The sequence below is a fragment of the Gadus macrocephalus genome, chromosome 10 (genome assembly GCF_031168955.1).
Source record: "Gadus macrocephalus chromosome 10, ASM3116895v1".
Classification (NCBI taxonomy): domain Eukaryota; kingdom Metazoa; phylum Chordata; class Actinopteri; order Gadiformes; family Gadidae; genus Gadus; species Gadus macrocephalus.
This window is the reverse complement of record NC_082391.1, coordinates 13,423,246-13,443,794: the sequence shown is the minus strand read 5'-3', so window position 1 is coordinate 13,443,794 and position 20,549 is coordinate 13,423,246. Positions and strand designations below refer to the sequence as shown.

Genomic DNA, 20,549 nt, shown 5'->3' with positions numbered 1-20,549 from the left:
GAGTGGTAACAAAAGAAAGAACCAAGAAGAAACCAACCGACGTACTAATTAACCGACAAACAGACAGACAAACAAAATCAGAAACATAAACACGGGGCCCCAGCGACGTATGCAGACAGACATACAGCTTGAGACAGATTGAGGTATCAACCAGGAAGGGGAAGGGGAGACAGCGCCAAAGACCGAAGACAAAGGGACGAGTTGAGATAAGGCCAAGAGAAGGAGACAAAGACACACACAGAGCAACGAGGAGCTTCCGGGGCGATCCTGGCCACAATGTCCTGCTCACCACTCGGGAGATACACTCAGAGAGGGAGGAGGGGAAGGGGGGAGGAGGGAGGAGAGAGGGGGAGAGGGAGGCGAGAGGGGGAGAGGGAGGAGAGAGGAGAGGGAGGGGGGAGAGGGAGGAGAGAGGGGGAGAGGGAGGGGGGGAGGGAGGAGAGAGGAGAGGGAGGGGGGAGAGGGAGGAGGGAGAGGGAGGAGAGAGGGGGACAGAGAGGGGGGAGAGGGAGGGGGAGGGGGAGAGGGGGGGAGAGGGAGGAGAGAGGGGGAGAGGGAGGGGGGGAGGGCGGGAGGGAGGAGAGAGGAGAGGGAGGGGGGAGAGGGAGGAGGGAGAGGGAGGAGAGAGGGGGAGAGAGAGGGGGGAGAGGGAGGGGGAGGGAGGAGGGGGAGAGGGGGGAGAGGGAGGAGAGAGGGGGAGAAGGAGGAGGGAGAGGGAGGAGGAAGAGGGTGGAGGGAGAGGGAGGAGAGGGAGGGGGGAGGAGAGGGAGGAGGGAGGAGAGGGAGGAGAGAGGGGGAGAGGGAGGGGAGGGGAGAGAGGGAGGAGAGAGGGGAAAGGGAGGAGAGGGAGGAAAGGGAGAGGGAGTGGAGTAAGGAGAGAGGAGAGTGGAGGAAAGGGAGGAGAGGGGAGAGGGAGGAGAGGAGGAACAAGAACAAGGGAGTCTATGTGTGTGTATGTGTGCGTGTGCGTGTGAGTGTGCGTGTGTGAGGAGAGACAGGAGAGACAGGAGAGACAGGGTCAGCCTGTCTCTCCAGCTCTCCATTCGCCAAGTCAACCCAGAAAAATGAACCAAGGAGTGCATGCCGTGGACCAGGAATAGAAATTGATTTAGACGCCCGTCTGACCCGCGAGGTCGTTGACATCAGTCTGGGACAACCAGTGCCAAAAACGACCCACAAAATGAAATGCTGTCACGCTGTCAAACCATTGCACCCACCCTACCATTCCACTCATCAGAGCGGACTTACCCCTACTGCAGTTCCATCAGCAGGAGCCTGTCCGTTCCCACATGCACACGGTGATAGGAAGGCTCGGCCTATAGTCCCGTCTGCTGGCTATTTATAGGTTGTTTTTGTATTTGGGCCCATGTGCATTTGATGGTGGCCACAGCTGTGTGTGGACAATGCCTTTAACTCCCTACAAAGTGGCAGAGTGATGGTGCTCGTGATGGTGGTGTGGGGGGGGGGGTGGGGGGGGGGGAGCGGCTTCTCTAAGGGGCTGAATAGAACAGGTTGGGTGGTGCAAAAGGTAGCGCCGCCCGAGGCTTTGCCAAGTTGTTTCCATCATGGAGGCCAATAGGAGATCAACGCTGGGCGAGACACAAGGGAAGACAATGGTAGATCTATTAAGATGGTTTAGCAAGGGTAATAATTACCATAGGGAGAGACATAGACTGAGAGAGAGAGACAGAGACAGAGAGAGAGAGAGAGAGAGACAGAGAGAGAGAGAGAGAGAGAGAGAGAGAGAGAGAGAGGGGGACGGACACACACACAGGCAGACAGACAGACAAATAAAACAAAAGTGAACAAGAGCTGACAATTGCCTTTGCATCTGCAGTTCTCACCACAGCCTGTACTTCCAGTTCCCTCCCACCCATACCCTCTCTCTTTGTCTTTGTCTCTCTCTCTCTCTCTCTCTCTCTCCTTCTCTCTCTCTCTCTCTCTCACACACACACACACACACACTGATATCGACGCACTCACATCAGTGATCCCGTGGTTCACTAGCCTGGCAGGAGGGCTGGGGCGGAGCAGAGCAGAGCAGAGCCGACCAGAACATCACCGCAGCCACAGGGAAACTTGGGTGAGTAAATAGATTGTTTCGTGTTAACTGTTTTTGACTGAAAGTCCCTCGGCGGGATCAAGGTATTGGTGTAGACATTGAGAAATCGTCATCGATGGTTATTTCAGAATAAGGGGATAAGGATAAACATTGCTTGCTGTATGGGACCATTTTGAGCGTAATTGGAGAAAAGATTAACTTTCCATTCATTAAAATATAATGTAATTTCTTTGTTGCTATGGTTTCAGCTGTCTCTAATACATAAGAGGTAGTGTTTGCACGCATACTTTTGGTTCCTTTATCTTTCATGTTCTGCAATTCATTTCACATCTACTACAAAAAACGTATTTTACAGACGACAACCAAAACCACGGCCAGCGTCCGTCCACCTGACAGCTCACCAAAACAAACACCTGGAGGGTGTCACTGCGTTAAGCAAATCAGATAATGACTGCCCTAAAATAGGCAACAGAAACCCAACAGACTTTTTCAAACGTCTCCCAAGTGTGTTGGGTGTGTAGGAGTGTGTGTGGTTGTACGCATCTCAGGGACTCAAGAGTGCAAACGCTCACGTATAAAGGATGTGGCGGGCACTCCGAAACCGCGATCTGTGGTTTTCGTGATAAAGCGACAAAGGGAAGCTCACATTGCTTAACACCGGGACTTCTACGGTAGAGCCAATGAAGGGTGACAGAAGGGAAGGGCCAAAATTAATGATATCCATTGTTTTATAATGCACCTATTGACAAAAAACACAGTATTGGCTGCGATACACCACATTAATAAATTATGTTTTCCAAAAAGCTATCCGTGTCGTAGATTAACACTTTACTTCTGAATTGGTATGCCAAAGAACTCCGGGTCTGAAATCTTGCTCCAGGTTATGTCCCCAAACAGTGTGAATTCTTCCTGACTGCACTGACCAACCCCCTATGTCCCGGGGCTAGAAATTGGATACCTCTCGTGTTCTCCACCTCAGTTCTTCTCCATTTGATTGAACCAGGCGCCAGCAAACCAAACCTAATCCATTAAAGGGCTCCTTCCCTCTGTATGGTCACTCTGAAGCCCCCTCCATACATCCCCATTTGGCTGATATCCTTAAGGTCCGAGGGATCACCACTTTAGGGGTCAAACGTCTTGGGATGTTTGTCTCGATAAGGTCCACCTCAGAGGGCTGTCAGGAGTTGAATGCATATAGAATGTAGGCAAGATAACGATTATACATTTCCTTTAAATGTCGTAGTCAATTTCTCCCATACCAAAATAAGATCTCTACGCTGGGTTAACTAGTGTGTTTCTGGAATTGGAATACTTTATTTGGACTTGCCATGCCAAATAATGTTGTGAGAGCTATGAGAGTTTCTCAGTTCCTTCTATGTTCTACTTTACAGGAAACATGCACAGATAGTTCTGTTTGTGTTTGTGTGTGTGTGTGTGTGTGTGTGTGTGTGTGTGTGTGTGTGTGTGTGTGTGTGTGTGTGTGTGTGTGTGTGTGTGTGTGTGTGTGTGTGTGTGTGTGTGTGTGTGTGTGTGTGTGTGTGTGCGTGTGTCCTATACGTCACATGATTCTGACAGTGACGAAGATCGTCAGTAGTTGGATGGGGCAAACCGGCTCAACTTGTCAACTCGTGATCGGTTTTATAGCGCCGTATCAACTACAATTATAATGATACATAAGGTTTGAAGGATTAGCGGTGGGAGTTGGCTGATGTTGTGGAGGGAGAGTTCAACGTAGGTGGCATGTGTGAGCATCATTACAGAGACGTTTGTTAGGCAGAGGCATTCACAACACGGAAGCTACCATGTTGACATAAATGAGGTGTGGCAGAGGCGGAATGGATATATAATGACAGCAATCTGCTGCTCCTTTGTGACCTCATTGTGTGTGTGTGTGTGTGTGTGTGTGTGTGTGTGTGTGTGTGTGTGTGTGTGTGTGTGTGTGTGTGTGTGTGTGTGTGTGTGTGTCTGTGGCAGTTCCATGGCACGCAGCAAGGGACCATGTATATTTAATATGCCTGGACCTCTGTTGTCACTGCTAATAGTCTAAGGATGTCTATCAATCTGTATACCTATGGCAAGCTGCCTGTCTAGCTGCTGCTTGTCTGTGTGTCTGGTCACTTGTCTGTCTTTCCCTTCTTCTGTCTGTCCGGCTGCTGCCTGTCTGCCGTACTGTCTGCCTGTTTGTTTCTCTCACATCTCTGTGCTGTGCTGATCTCTCTCTCTCTCTCTCTCTCTCTCTCTCTCTCTCTCTCTCTCTCTCTCTCTCTCTCTCTCTCTCTCTCTCTCTCTCTCTCTCTCTCTCTCTCTCTCTCTCTCTCTCTCTCTCTCTCTCTCTCTCTTATTGGGATTCCACTGCTCATCCTGCGTGGCCAAACCAAGCAACGGTAACCAGGCAACCGGTCATCCCATAACATAAATGTAGACTAAATTACAGATTTCCCTCTGGAGGAAGTGAATGCACCTCACATTGCCTCCATGTCACTATAAATTTGGAGGAGATTAGGACGAATTAGGCCATGAGGCCATAACGCCACTGTAATTGGCATTGAGGAGAAGCATAAAAGATGTTTGTGAATTAGTCTTCAATGTCAAACGCTGCCCCTTTGAAGTGGTTACTTATTAACTTACAGCCCAAGTGAAAAGGCGGTTTGCACCAAGCAGTCTAATCAGCGAGCATCGTTGGTAGGTGGCCGGCAAAGATCCAAAAATAGCCTGTTTTATTTGAAGAAGTACTGTTTGGGCGAAAGTGTAGATGGCTTTCTGTGGGCTGTGTTGGCCTGTCATGTGGCCTGTCGTGTGAACTTCGGGTGAGTGCCACATGTAAATGAGCTCCATATGTTATCTTGGTCTGCCTCACTGTCTTCCTCACGGTGGGCCATCTTTATCATCAGGTTGATAAGAAAATGTTCACAAACCAGTGTGAACTGGTTTTAAAAATGGATCTCATCAAATATTCAGCCAGATCAATAGCATGCTTACATTTTGATACCATTTACCTACAGTCAAATGAAAGACCGAGGCTTTACATAGATGTCTACAGAGTAATGCCTACTCACAGGGTTTAAATGTGGTCGAGAGGGGTTTACATGTTTAAATGTGGTTGATAGGGTTTACATGTTTAAATGTGGTCGCTAGTGTTTAAATGTGGTCGATAGTGTGTAGGTGTGGGCGATAGTGTTTAAATGTGGTCGATAGGGTTTACATGTTTAAATGTGGTCGATAGTGTTTAATTGTGGTCGATAGTGTTTAATTGTGGTCGATAGGGTTTACATGTTTAAATGTGGTCGATAGTGTTTATATATGGTCGATAGGGTTTACATGTGGTCGATAGGGTTTACATGTGGTCCATAGTGTTTAAATGTGGTCCATAGTGTTTAAATGTGGGCGATAGTGTTTAAATGTGGGCGATAGTGTTTAAATGTGGTCGATAGGGTTTACGTGTGGTCCATAGTGTTTAAATGTGGGTGATAGTGTTTAAATGTGGGCGATAGGGTTTACATGTGGTCGATATTGTTTAAATGTGATCGACAGTGTTTAAATATGGTCGATAGTGTTTAAATATGTTCTTTTCACTCACTCTCCACCTCATCCCTAACTCTCCACCTCAAGCTGGTGTGTAGTGAGCGTTCTGGCACCGATTGGCTGCCGTGCATCACCCAAGTGGGTGCTACATATTGGTGGTGGTTAGTGAGGTCCCCCCTTCACTTTAGGCGTCTTTGAGTGTTATTAATTATTATTATTCTTCATGTTTAACCTCTGTTTTCCTTTTATTCCTAGTCTGTTTTACATAGTTTTGAATGATGACTATATGCTCTGTAAGGTGACCTTGGGTGTCTTGAAAGGCGCCTCTAAATTAAATGTATTATTATTATTATTATTATTATTATTATTATTCGAAACCTATTCGGAGACTGACAAAGTCATCCATCTTCATTGTGCAAAAGTTATCGCACAGTGGGATAAGTGGGATAACAATCCATCATATCATCATAGCTTAGCTATCATGTTGCTTAGGGCTTACAGGCTTTAGGGGTAGCCTTATGCTAGATGATTTGGTAGCTTGCCCAGGGTTTCGGTACCAAGTTTCTGTGTTTCTGCACATTTAACAATAAAATACTTAAAGGTTGGGTACGGAATTTGCTTTTTTGGCCATTTTTGCAAAATTACTTGAAATCCTTATCATAACCCGCTTACAGCCACTGAGTTAGAAGTACTGACATGAAAATTAAACAAGTCAATCATCTGTGGAACGGGCAGGGCTCGAAAAACTCCAGCCAATCATTTGGATTGCCACCTCGTTGCATTGGACAGTAAGTACGTCAATCAAACGGTCGTACTGCACTCCCCCTCCCCCGCGCCCCGCGCGCGACCCCTTCGTGCAGTACTCGTGACCCAGAGCTCGTGACCCAGAGCAAGCTCCTGTTTGTTGTTATCCTGCGGTAGCTACTGGAACTAGTTAATCCACATTTGGACCTAGCAGTAGAAGACAATTTCCATGGCAGACAAGACGCCACCATCCCCACCACCACCACCACCACCACCAGCAAAGAGAAGGAAAACTCTTTTTCAGAGAGTAATTGATAATAAAAACGCTGAAAGAGAAAAACTGAAATCAAGAATAATCCTAGGCGCTGCTTTCGAACGTTGGCGGCAACTGAAGGACGAGAAGGGTCTAAAAACCGATGCTTGTGTGGCGGTTGACATAGTTTCAAAGTTTATACCGTTTATACTCGGTAATACCGGTGTTGAGACGAGTGTATTACTCGTTGTGAAAATGTCCACACCGCAGCAACCCTAGTGAAAACCAGGACTTCCAATACAATTATATGAAACAAACATACATTTTCTAAAAATAGTAATGATTTATGTGACCGTTTAATGTTTATAACATCTGGTGCAACCATAGCCGCGAGAACGTATTCTCAGCAGGGGGTGCTGGAAAAAAAATAACTCAGCCTGCACTAGACTCGCAACTCGTTACATTGATAAAAAAGATATATAGCAGCGCAGCTCAATTACACCAGTGCATGCGCGCACAGTTGAAAATCGATCGTTGTGTTTACTTTCTTCACACCATGGTTCACATCCAGCTGCTCACAGAACAAGTTTAGCGCACCACCGCTACCCTCACACTTTTTCATATAACCTTTTTTCAGCACTAGGTCATATGAGCATTAAATAAATGCTGCGTCTCAAAATGCCTTGGACAGCAGCGAGGATGACTCGCTTTGCCACGGGCCGAAACAGTTCGGAGCGACCACAGCCAGAGCGAACACAGCGGGGCAGAGGAGTGTCAGGAATAGTCTTTGGTGTACACATCAGTACGGCCTATTTGCACTACTGTTTAGTGGCAATGCAGTGTTTTATTCTATGCCTTTTTATTTTCGTGTATTATTTCAATGAATACAATTTATTTATTCATAAAAACAAGATCTGGTCTTCAAATCTTTTTTCCAAATATAGGTCGTCTTACAATGGGGTTTGTGTTTATATTCGGACCAATACGGTACAGCGGGCGCTCACATGACGTTAAGCATTTCCTGGTGCATAATGTCACGCTTCAGAACCTAAAATCCAGTTTCTCCCCGTTGACACGACAACACATAACCGGCGTTTTCAGAAATCTCCACTTTGGCCGGAGTTTTTAGAAATGATTGTTTTCTGTGATAAGACAGGGCCTCGGACAGGGGGTGTTGCAGCACCCCCAGCACCCCTACTTCCCGCGGTACTGGGTGCAACTTACAGCTGAATGTAGTGCCATGTTGTTAAACGAAAACCTACGCTAGCCTGGCTCGCTCTCGTGCATCTCTGTTCGCGCTCGTGCATGATTGCGCGTCCAGGTACTTGGAATGGGTGGAGTCAGAGTCAGCGTTGAAGGAGAGGGGGTAGGACCATTTGAGTTGTGTATTTTCAAAATCTGCTGGCGTTTCGCAAATCGCATACCCAACCTTTAACAAATGACAGTCCGACCAACCCATCTCTAGTAACCAGGTACAGAGCTTAAAAGGGGCATGGAGTCGACATAGATCAAATCCAGAAAATGTCTGATTCGTTCTGCCATTTTCCAGTGCCCAGGGTTTTGTAGGTGGTTTTTGTGTTCTATTTTAGCCTGCTCACATTTGAATGGATTAACCAGCATTCAAATGCGGCAGCCCTGGTGAATCCAGGCAGAGTATCACAGGGAACAATCCAAAGGGATGATTTACATCGGGGTGCCGCAACGACTTTCCCAGTCCAAGGCACATAGATCGCTCCACCCTCACGTCTCAGTACAAACTAAGCAGCTTCCTTCCCAAACACAAAGACAAAAGGCAAACATCTGGTGGGTAAAAAGGACGGTGCAGAATGAGTGAAGATGCACCCCGACAATCAGGCGGAAGGTTTTGACTTTGAGAGGTAAACAACCTTGTGTGTGTGTGTGTGTGTGTGTGTGTGTGTGTGTGTGTGTGTGTGTGTGTAGTATAAGCATGCTGTGTGTGTGTGTGTGTGTGTGTGTGTGTGTGTGTGTGTAGTATAAGCATGCTGCGCTCCAATGTGCGTATGAGAGCTAGGCGTGGAGCGCCAACGCCTTTGCAGTGATAGTACAAACTAACTACACGATACAAACAGAACAACAAATAACTAGACCATAATAGGATCTGGCTAAAGATAGCTCTTCATTATATACTAGGGCACCAAGGACACGCTAAGATGTAAATCGTTCTTATTTCTGCGTTGGAATCGTCTGATATCGTTTTTCAGGGCCCGTGTTTTAATTAGTGACATTGTTAAAGTGAGCAGAGCTGAAAATCCAGCGCTGGGGCTGAGCAACGGCAGTTCAGCGGTGCAGAATAATTCAGATAGGGCATAGGGCAAACACCACATTAGTAATATCGCAGGTGGATGACGCCAATATCGGGACGATAAATCGGATTTCCGATATATAAGACAAACACTAACGGAGAAGTCTGTGTAGGTCCCATTTATTCCGTAAAATTACATGTTCCTACATTGGCAATTGACAGAAATGTCTATGTTTTAAATCCTACACATCGTCCCTCTATTATGTGGCATGCTAAGCAAGCACTGAATATGAAAGACATACTGCAGGGCTCTCCCATGCAGCGATATAGAGCCACAGCCCAGCTGCTTTCCGGCTTCCTGTAGATTAGAAGACACAGCACTCAGCAATCGTTATCATATCCTCTTCAAATGCCATTACCTGCGAATGCGGCTATTGACTTTTGTTTTATACTTTCTTGAATCAAGTTACAAAGTCTCACAGTAATGGAGGTGTACTGGTAAAACAAAAAATACAAGGAATGTCTTTCTGGGGACGGTGTGTTTTATTGTTTGGTTTTACAAGACCAAAGGGTCAAGGGTTAGGATGGAAGACCCAAAAGTCATGTGTGTGCCCGAAAGGGGCACACACTTGTCTGGGTTCATCTCATTGGGGTTTTAAGGATGCGTGTAAGAGCTTCTGCAACAAACACATCCTGATGGAAGATCTGCATATAATAAATACGTTTCTTAATCATAAGTACGGTGGCGCTGAGCATTCACCAAATAAAAAAAAGTTTCACAGCTAATGTAGCCGTTAGCACACTCAGGATCTCGTAATTACGAGATAATATCTCGTAATTACGAGATAAGGATCTCGTAATTACGAGAAAATATCTCGTAATTACGAGATACGGATCTCGTAATTACGAGATACGGATCTCGTAATTATGAGATAAGGATCTCGTAATTACGAGATAAGATATCATATTTACGACATAAGGAACTCGTTTACGAGAAAAGGATCACGCCTCTCATTCATAAATAACGTTGCTGGCTAGCTGCAGGCCGGCAAAGATGATGCTATCCGACGCTATCGTATTTAATCTCCTGCTCGGGTTGAGGCAATGGGAAATATTGATGTTCCTTAAAAGTGAGGAGGGCATTAATATAAGTATGTCAACATTGCGCAGACATCTGAAGTCATTGGCCAGCAAAGATGACGCTATCCGACGCTATCGTACTTTATTTCCTGCTCGGGTTGAGGCATTGGGAAATATGGATGTTCCTTAAAAGTGAGGAGGGCATTAATATAAGTATGTCAACATTGCGCAGACATCTGAAGTCATTGGGACTGTTCAGGAGAAAAGCCCAGTCGGACCTGATAAATTGCCGGCGAACCGCTCTAGCCGAGCCTTCTCTCGGAGGGACGCTAAAGTGTGTTGCATAGCGACCGTCGTGCATTTTGAAGGCAGCCAGGAGGGATTACTTTTTTGTATTCTTTAATAAAACAGCTACTTTGACTTTCTTGTTGTTTTTTAATGTAGTGTGTCTATGACTTTCGTTTTGCCATAATAGTAACCGTTGTATAAAAGCAATAGATCACTTCAGTCAGTGGTATGTGCTCATTAATAATTATACCACTGTGAAGGTTTTTTTTTAATAATTTAACAACTGACAGGGTTTGCCTTAACTATGTATTTTACATAGTATTTTAAATTTGAATACATTAATTATGTGACATACTGTCACAGCCAATATTAAAACAAAATCTAATGAGGGCAGTGGGACAAAAAATATATTTCCCCACAAAAACAATATTTTATTGATTTGTATAAAAACAATTTAGCTCATTAATTGGAAAAGAGCTTGAGGTAAGACGTTTTCTGAACAATAATGCATAGTATAAAGTTAAACACATAATGCACTGCTGTATTCAACTTTTAAGAGCCGCAATGTGAGGGGCCAGCCACATGCCCTTTAAACCACCATGACAACAACATTTCCACTTCTGGGTTCCACTGAACAATTAACGCGTCAATATTCGAGGGGCTTTGGCACATCAAATTATGGAACAAGCATCCCGTACTGGTTCAACTGCTCCTGCAGGAAGAGAGCCACTTGTAGCAGCTCCGACTGGGCTTTTCTCCTGAACAGTCCCAATGACTTCAGATGTCTGCGCAATGTTGACATACTTATATTAATGCCCTCCTCACTTTTAAGGAACATCAATATTTCCCATTGCCTCAACCCGAGCAGGAGATTAAATACGATAGCGTCGGATAGCGTCATCTTTGCCGGCCTGCTGCTCGCCAGCAACGTTATTTATGAATGAGAGGCGTGATCCTTTTCTCGTAAACGATTTCCTTATGTCGTAAATATGATATCTTATCTCGTAATTACGAGATCTTTTCTCGTAATTACGAGATCCTTATCTCGTAATTACGAGATCCTTATCTCGTAATTACGAGATATTATCTCGTAATTACGAGATCCTGAGTGTGCTAACGGCTACATTAGCTGTGAAACTTTTTTTTATTTGGTGAATGCTCAGCGCCACCGTACATAAGCAGTTTTTTTCATTCAAAAAAAAAAACTTTTCACACGAATTTTGTCTGACGGTCAGAACAAAGTGTTTACACAAAAAGTAAACAAATGAGACACATCTGTTTATAATCCTACTCTTATACACACAGATGGGAACAGGATGCAGGGCACATTCTGATGCATATTCAGGCATGAGCATGCCTGTATGCAAGTGCACACATGCGCAGGCGCACACATGCACGCATGGCACACACACACACACACACACACCACTCTGGGTAGCAGAGTTAATGCCACTTTAGCAAGGTTCTCATTGTGACAAACAGCTACAGTACCCATAATAGATGTCCATATCTGGGAAGCTCTATCGGCCCAATGCTGCCGTCATTGGCCACATTAAACTACTGCCAAACTATTTCTGTAGTCGTGTCTGTATGCGTGAGAGAAAGCAAAAGGACATTGGGCACAAGAGCAGTGTGTGTGTGTGTGTGTGTGTGTGTGTGTGTGTGTGTGTGTGTGTGTGTGTGTGTGTGTGAGTGAGATGTTTGCTCCCGGAGGTTTAGATTGGTAGTATAAGCATGCTGCGCTCCAATGTGCGTATGAGAGCTAGGCTTTGGGGGTTAGCTGCAGTGATAGCAGTGTTTGCTCTAGATGAAAGGGGAAGGCAGGTAGTCTAGGTATGATGTCTAGGGGGGGTTGGAGTGCAACAATGCAACGCTTCCCAGAAAGGGAAACGAAGCTTACAGGTTTTTAATGTATATTTCTGTCTCTGTCTATGTCTATCTCTGTCTATGTCTCTCTCTCTCCACTTAAAGGCACCCAGTGCAACTTTCGAGGCTTAAAAATAAACATTCAATTTCTAGTCTTTTTTACACGTCGTTGTGTGGTGAGAACTGATACAAAATCGATAACAACAACAATGCCGCCATTTTCTTTATTTTTTGTAACCTACAATAAATAAAGCAGGCTTCCAGTCAATGGAAAAATGGCTTCTCCCCACCGGCGATTGTTGTTGTTTACGATTTTCTATCAGTTCTCACCACACAACGACGTCTCATCTTTGCTCCTTGAATGTCGATATGTAATGGTATGGAGTTATTGAAACTTACTACGTGTAAAAAAGACTAGAAATTGAATGTTTATTTTTCATTGAATGTTTACATAAAGTTGCACTGGGTGCCTTTAATGGTTGCATCGGAAAATACATTCACTGAACTATTAAAAGCACTGTACTGTTTCTCCCCTGTCGCTTTGAAACCCGCTGTGCGCATCTTAAGCCGCGGTGTGCTAAGTTCTCACTGATAAGTGAATGGCTTTGCACCAAGTCTGGCAAAGGTCCCGATATCCATTACAACTTTGGAAAATATATGGGCAGATAACGGACGACCACTGACGCAAGCAGCTGCCTGCACCCAACCACACGCAAACACACTTTTAGGTGCTAGGTACGAGATAGTCATAGTCCACATTCCCCCAGATGAAGCCAGCCGTACTGAGCCTGCACGGGGACCAGTTCCATGGTTTTGTTGCCAAAGCAGTAGGTAACTGTGTTTATCATAACTATCATAACTATTTCTGAATGACCTTTTGTGTAGCTCAGACCATGCATTTGTAAACCTTGGATGTTTCTCGTTGCCAGCTATGTTGGTACAAGACCTGTCTGCTGAACTTTATTGGTGGCAAAAGAGACTGTACAGAGAGAGAGGGAATGTGAGCGTGAGGGTGGTAATGTTTTCTGCACAGCAAACCCTGTGAACTTGAATGTGGTGTGTCCTTCACTGAATATATAGTGCATTCTCAAGCGCTCCATGCACTTTATTGCAATCGCTTGGATAAAATGCAATTGTATGTACTAAGAAGGAACATATTAAGTGTTGTTGTTGTTGTTGTGGTTCTTATTAATAATCATAACTTGTATAAGATATCCAATACACCATGTTATACTGAGAGTTATAAAGAAGGAGCATAAGAGAGCAAGATTTTGAAAATATACAACCCAAATAAGGTGCCTGCCCCCTTATTTGGTTTGTTATTCCCCCTCCCCCCCCCTCCTCTCCCTTCTCTGCCATTGAGTCTTGCCTTCCCACCTGGTGGAGATACGGACGCTATGCACCGCATGGGTTTTAAACTAAAGGCAAGATGGACTCCCGGAACGAATCAGGGATCAGTCTAAAATGTATATTGTCCGCTTTGAAGCAGGGGCGCAGTCATCCAGAACAGATTTCTCAGAGCGTTTCTCTCACATGACGGATGGCTCTGGCATTTCTAACATTTTACACTCAAATAGCAGCTCTTAAATCTTACTTACAACATCTTTAATATAGTACCCCTTTCATTTAATTTCCATGGACAACAATGTAACTTCTGGAAAAACAATCGATAATAACTGGACTACTGAAAAATAATCTTTTCCTTTCTGGCACAGCCAAATCGTGCTTTAATGTGATATAATAAAGCAGCAAGGAATCTGAACAAAGGAAATAATTTCCTTGAATATGTTGATTATTTTGATGATATAATAATCAACATATTGATGATTTTGGCGTTCATAAACATGTGTTATTTTTCATCCGTCTATATTTATGAATTCAAATGATCAATATTCAGGTTCTTTGCCTTAATCTGTGACCCAAGCATGACTTCAGTATTGAACAACCTCATTGCACTATGAAAAAAGGATATGAAACTTTGGTCGGAACTCACATTTCTCATTTTCTGACTCATACGTGCAGATAAAGCTAGTTTATTAAACCCCACTCAAAGTCACAATGTCTCTCAGCCTTGAGAGACATTCAGATGAACTAAATATCGGTGAGCTTGTGCTGTGCACCATACTAACTCAAGTAGATGTTTAATAATAACCTTGACTATGCAGCGTTATAATATTGCTGTTTCTACTTCTGTCCACTAGGTGCCACTGCAGTCTAGGAGATGGCATCGAACCTGGCGGCTAGATGAACACAGCCACCATGATCCAGCCATTGTGAGAAGAGGGCAGCTGCTGAAACAACCAACATTTTACTTCAACTGCCAAACATGACGCTACAACGTACCAACGTCAAATGCACCAAAATGTACAAAACCCTCCTTCCCTCCTGAACAGTCCAAGAGTGACTTATAATCAGGGCTCAAGCTAGGGTGGAAGTGATCCACCCAGTCAGGGTTGCGTCTCCACTCGCTCTCTATCCGCCGGTCGTCAAATCCACCATGATTTCTTTCCAAGACTTGTGGCCATGAAACCCGGTGCCCTCTACAGAAGCGTACGGCTAGCCGTGGCTAGAATGTTCGTCCTCATCTTCTACAACTAGGCCGCGGGTCGAGTAGCCACCAGAGCATGGAGGGACACCCCCCCTCGAACACCCCCCTGACGGTACTGCTGGGCGCCTCGCTCTGCCTCCTCATCCTGCTCACCGTCAGCGGCAACGTGCTGGTGTGCGTCGCCGTGTGCGCCACGCGCCGCCTCCGCTGCCTCACCAATTGCTTCATCGTGTCGCTGGCCGTCACCGACCTGCTGCTGGGCCTGCTGGTGCTGCCCTTCTCCGCCCTGCTGCAGCTGACCGACGAGTGGCCCCTGGGGCCCGTCTTCTGCAACATCTACATCTCCCTGGACATCATGCTGTGCACCGCCTCCATCCTGACGCTGCTGGCCATCAGCATGGACCGCTTCCTGGCCGTCACCATGCCGTTGCGCTACGCCGCCCTGGTGCTGCCGGGCCGCGTGGCCGTGGCCATGGCGTCCGTGTGGACCGTGTCCCTGGCCGTGTCCTTCCTGCCCATCCACATGGGGTGGAACACGCCCAACGGCACCGTGCAGAACCACCGGCCCGGCAAGTACCAGCGGGCGTGCAACTTTGAGCTGAACGGCGCGTACGCGCTCACGGACTCCCTGATCACCTTCTTCCTGCCGCTCTTGGTCATGTGCTGCACCTACTACCGCATCCTGCGCATCGCCCGCTCCCAGGCCAAGCGCATCATTGGCTCCCGGCCGGCGTGCGTCGTCACCAGCTACGACGCCGGAGGCAATGGCCGCTGCACCACGACGACCGTCGCCTCCAGTGTCACCGCCGTGGCGCTGCGGGAGCACAAGGCCACGGTGACGCTGGCGGCCGTCATCGGGGCGTTCACCGTGTGCTGGCTGCCCTACTTCATCCTGTTCAACGTGGCGGGCGTGAAGGAGCAGGTGCTGTCGGGCACGCTGTACGAGGTGGTGCTGTGGCTGGGCTACGCCAACTCCGCCCTCAATCCCATCCTCTACGCGGCGCTCAACAGGGACTTCCGGTCGGCGTACGCCCGCCTGCTGGGCTGCCGCTGGCCGAAGTACCGGGAGGCGTGGAGCAGGCACCAGTGTCCGCTAGCAGGTAAAGCCCGCTGAGGTCCCGGAAGATAAGGAGGGCTTAATCCGGTCAGATCTGTATGTGCTGTTGAGGTCCAGTGATCACTTTAAAGTTTGATAAAGGGTCACCGGTACGGATACAGAATAACCTGTTTTTAGTGTGGGTGTTTCAGATGACCTCGTAAACTAACACAAACTGTGGCTAAGTTGATTGCACCTTTATGCTGACTTAGTCTCCCGTCAAGGCTGCAGTTGAACCACCTTGCTAAAGCAGCATTAACTCTGCTACCCAGAGAGGTGTGCTTGCATAACGGCATTCTCCTGTCTCACTATGCATCAGAATGTGCACTGCAGCCTGTTCCCATGAACCAAGGTAAAGCTGTCCACATTATGGACTACAGACTCAAATCAAACGTTGGGTTGCTTGTTTGCTCTGTTCCAGCGGGGAACGAGCTTACAGAGGTGACATTGCTGTGTGGTCACAACTCCGCCAACTGCAGCGCAGGCTTAGCCGAGGAACCACATGCGTTGGAGGAGGTCAACAACCGCCCCATTGACAACCAGCTCACGAATGGTTTCACTCCAACAGACGTCAATGGCAATGAAAGGTAGTTTGTCATCATTTAAATAAATCGAGGTTGATAAATGCAACATAGAGAACACAGTGACTCTGAGACGCTATGAGCCTTCGATGGGTAATAGAGGCATCACTTTATAATAAGGTTACATTAAATAACAATTAATTAACTTTAGTTAATGCAGTTTTAAGCATTAATAACCGTAGGGATAAATGTACCCGCTAACTATTGGTCTAGTAAGCATTCACCAATGGTGTTCATGAGCACCATTAGGAAACATGAACATCAAATATGCATGTTTGATGTTCACATTAACTACGGTATTCGAATAGGGATAGGGTTAACCCTAACCCACTCACCCTAACCTAAACATTTAAACTCATGATACATAATAATGCTATGATACCCATACAAAATAATGAGTTAGGGGTTAATTAATGTACCTTTACAGACGGCACGTTATCAATCTAGTAGTGGGTCATTTAGGAGATACTGAACCTAAACAACGTCGACTTAGATGAGAATGGCCTCTCCTCTCTCCGTTAGTGTTAGCTTGCCGTTTCACAGAACTTCTCCGCGGTTAAACCATCCAAAAAGAAACGCTTAAATTTAACATTGTGTGTGCAAGCCATTAAGTCGTTTACACGCCAGTAGCCCCTAAAACCCCGCAAGTCAGGTTACTGGTGGGCATCACCGAAAAATACAGTCAATTATTCATGTTATCTCTTTGTAATTATCTTATTTTTACCTGTTTGAGCAGGTCATGATGACGCTGAACAAGAGAGGAGGATGTTGTGTTCACCGGCCGCCCGGCCCCCTTCTAGCAACCTTGAGGGCACAGATAGAAACATCCAGAACGGTGGATTAAAGATGTGTGCTGGACTGCATTCTTGATTTTTCCAAGGTACAGTTAGTGGGGGAGAAAACGAACATCATGTGTATAACATCATGTCACATTCAACTCTTTTGCTAGACAAAGTGATGAAGCGAAACTCCTTGAACAAGGATGAATCTCACCGTTTATAGAGACAAGCGCTGCCTAGCAACAAAAGATGCTGCGTTATCCAAGACTGCGGGGAAGGCTGAGTGACAGCATGTGAGAGACTGATACCCTGTTGGAGATATCCAACAGGGACCATGCAGAGCGACGACGAGAAGACTGATGCTGGTCGATGTCTAATTTATTTTCAACTTGAAAAACTCATTGTTATGCTTAACTTGTTCTTGTTACTTTTTCACAATGTGAAAGGAAATATATAAAGTGTTGTTTTGATCCGATGGCTGTTTGCCTGTTTGTCAGCCCTCCTTTCGTCGACATCTTTCAAACAGGAAGGAGCAGAGCTTTTCAACTCCTGCGTTTATCTCGCAGGTACACAAGATTATGTTATCCAGATGTATTTAAGAACTAAGTTGTGCCAATCGTTATCTCTTGTTCGGCCTCAAATATTGTCACTTTGAGGAGGACCGATGATTCGAAGTAGCAGTAGGGCTAGCCCCTGTTATATTTCAACGGGAAAACAACTTGAAGTCCACACATACTCAGACGGCACTGCACCCAAGAGGAAGCAAGAAGAACTGCAACTCAGCATGACGATATGGATGACAGGAGCAGGTAGGGCCTAAGTATAAATTAAAACAGTGTTTCAAAAGGGTGTTTTGATGTGGGGATACTTGCTGCAGAATGAACTGAAAATGTATCCAGTATAACGATTTTATTAGTTTCTTATTCAGTCAGGCAGCCAAATAAACCTGATGCTTTAACTCATTCTGTGTTTGTTTTTGCACGAATGAAATCCATTTATGGACTATCTCACAGAAAAATGAGTAGAACAGATAAAGGTTTTTTTGCAAATGTGGGTGTTCTAACTTTTAGTTATGGCCCAGGCTAGAAGCTCAGAACATCCTGGACTCAGGTATTCCACACAAAACGTTTTGAGCGAGAGACTTTTCCAGTGTGGCACTTAAGGAAAAAAGTCAATGCCATTACGAAAACTTCCAACCATCGTTTGAATAAATCATCACAAAAGCTGTTATTAAAGGGGCCATCATGTTCAAAAGAGAAAAAACCTTTCCACATCCACTCATGATAGGAGATGTATTATGGAGAGTCATGCTGTTCTTTGTAACTGGTAGACGGCCATTATGATTTCATTACTTTTCACAGTAGTCTATCCATAGTTACACAGATCATTTCCCCCAAGGTAGTCATATGTCGCTGGTCCCTTCCATCTCTGCTCACGCTCACTCACTCTGCCTTGTCCTTGTTCCTCCCCCCTCTCTATCCTCTTTCTATATTCTTCAATCTACCTTTCGCTCTCTCTCCCCTCGAGTGACCACTGACAGGTAAACCGACATGAAAACCATTCATCATCGCTGTTTTAACATCGAATTTATGTGGGGAAAAAAGAAACGCACCATTCCTCCTAGTCAGCTGCACTCTTTATCTCTCCTTCTCTCTCTCTCTCTCTCTCTCTCTCTCTCTCTCTCTCTCTCTCTCTCTCTCTCTCTCTCTCTCTCTCTCTCTCTCTCTCTCTTTCCCTCTCCCTCAATCTCTCCCACACACACACGCACACACATACACGCGCAGACACACATACCTGCTTTTGTATAAGCTATCAATCTTACAGTCTGTCATTATTTAAGCCTGTCATTGACAAGTCTCTCATCCCTCCCTTACACACACACACACACACACACACACACACACACACACACACACACACACACACACACACACACACACACACACACACACACACACACACAGAGACACATGCACACAGACACACACATGCACAAGAGAGAGGGAGAAATCATGAATCATAAATCTTATGAATGCCATCTAAGGGCTGAGCAGAGCTAGGAGCATGCGATGATGGATGGATGTGGCCGACGGACGGATGGACAGAAGGTTCTAACCAGAGAGAGGGAGGACGGGCAGCGGGGTTCAGGGGTCAAACGGATAAAGGACGACACACGAAGTGGGCGAGAAGGGTGGAGAACTCGGAGAAAAAACCAAGGGATGAACCGTCGGAGGGGAGGAGAGAGAGAGAGAGACGAAGGAGAAGAGAGAGGGATAGAGGGTGCGGATGGGGGAGTGGGGGGTATAGGGCTGTCACACCGACACTAAAGCCATAACTCATCTTTTATTAAAAATAATGAAAAAAACCTAATGAGTTAATAATATCGGGAGAAAGAGAGTGACGAGAGGAGATGTTGGAGCGAAAGAGAGGCTGGAGGTAGGGACAGAACAGGGAGGGACGGGAGGGAGGAAGGGGGAGAGGAAAAGAGTGAAGCACGCAGATAAAGTAAAGTGAAACGATGAGACGGCCCTTTTCCACCATCGGCCATTTATTGCCGTTTTTTTTAAGTTCACATATTTTCACCGGAAGATTCCTCTATTCCTCCTTCACCCCTCTCTCTCTCTCTCTCTCTCTCTCTCTCTCTCTCTCTCTCTCTCTACCTATAACTTCCCCCAACTCCCAGGGCCCACCTTGGTAATTAAAGGCACTTAGCAACCGATTAACGGTGATGAGCTAAATTAGCACGGCGTTGTCCTCTTGTAGCGTGCTAGCGCATTATGGGGGAACAGCATACCTCAGTGGCTCATGTTCGCGCGTCGGCAAATGACGGATTAATTACCATTACACACTCAGTGTCCTAATGAGCACAGAGACAATTACAGCGGCGGTTAGCATAACCGCTGAGAACCGAAGTTTGAGGTGGGTGCATGGGTGTGTGTGTGTGTGTGTGTGTGCGTGTGTGTGTGTGTGTGTGTGTGTGTGTGTGTGTGTGTGGTGTGTGTGTGTGTGTGTGTGTGTGTGTGTGTGTGCTCGTGTGTGTGGGGGGGTTTGTAAGTGTGTGTGTGTTGGTGTGTAAGTGTATGTGTGGGTGGTGTGTGTTGGTTTGTAAATTGGTTTGAGTGTGTGTAGGTGTGTGTTTGTGTGTGTGTGTGTGTGTGTGTGTGTGTGTGTGTGTTTGTGTATGTTTAAGTGTGTGTGTGTGTGTGTGGGGGGGTATTTAAGTGTGTGTGTGTGTGTGTGTGTGTGTGTGTGTGTGTGTGTGTGTGTGTGTGTGTGTGTGTGTGTGTGTGTGTGTGTGTGTGTGTGTGTGTGTGTAGGTGTGCATGTGTGTGTAGGAGTCGTTGTGTGAGTGCATGTGTGTGTAGGTGTCGTTGGGTGTGCGCATGTGTGTGTAGGTGTCGTGTGTGTGTGTGTGTAGGAGTAGGTGTGTGTGTTCTGTGGTGCGGGTGGAGGGGCCTAGCAGTGAG

The 20,549-nt window shown here is 46.1% G+C and overlaps 1 protein-coding gene across 2 annotated transcripts; it reads left to right on the top strand.

The window, feature by feature from the left end:
• The first annotated feature begins 1,802 nt into the window (after window positions 1-1,802).
• On the top strand, window positions 1,803-18,044 carry hrh2a (histamine receptor H2a). 2 transcript variants are annotated; one of them, XM_060062507.1, is made up of 4 exons: window positions 1,803-2,083; window positions 14,280-15,726; window positions 16,144-16,309; window positions 17,040-18,044. In XM_060062507.1, exons 2-4 carry the CDS (start codon window positions 14,703-14,705, stop codon window positions 17,044-17,046), a joined length of 1,197 nt encoding a protein of 398 aa, XP_059918490.1. In that variant the 5' UTR covers window positions 1,803-2,083; window positions 14,280-14,702; the 3' UTR covers window positions 17,047-18,044. The 2 variants fall into 2 exon arrangements, with proteins under 2 accessions (XP_059918490.1, XP_059918491.1); XM_060062508.1 differs by lacking the exon at window positions 1,803-2,083 and adding an exon at window positions 13,411-14,179.
• The last annotated feature ends 2,505 nt before the right edge of the window (window positions 18,045-20,549 follow it).

Coding starts and splice junctions, on each gene's coding strand:
- hrh2a (XM_060062507.1), top strand. CDS start 14,703: ATGGAGGGACACCCCCCCTCGAACACCCCCCTGACGGTACTGCTGGGC. Junction 15,727..16,143: donor GCACCAGTGTCCGCTAGCAG/GTAAAGCCCGCT, acceptor GCTCTGTTCCAG/CGGGGAACGAGCTTACAGAG.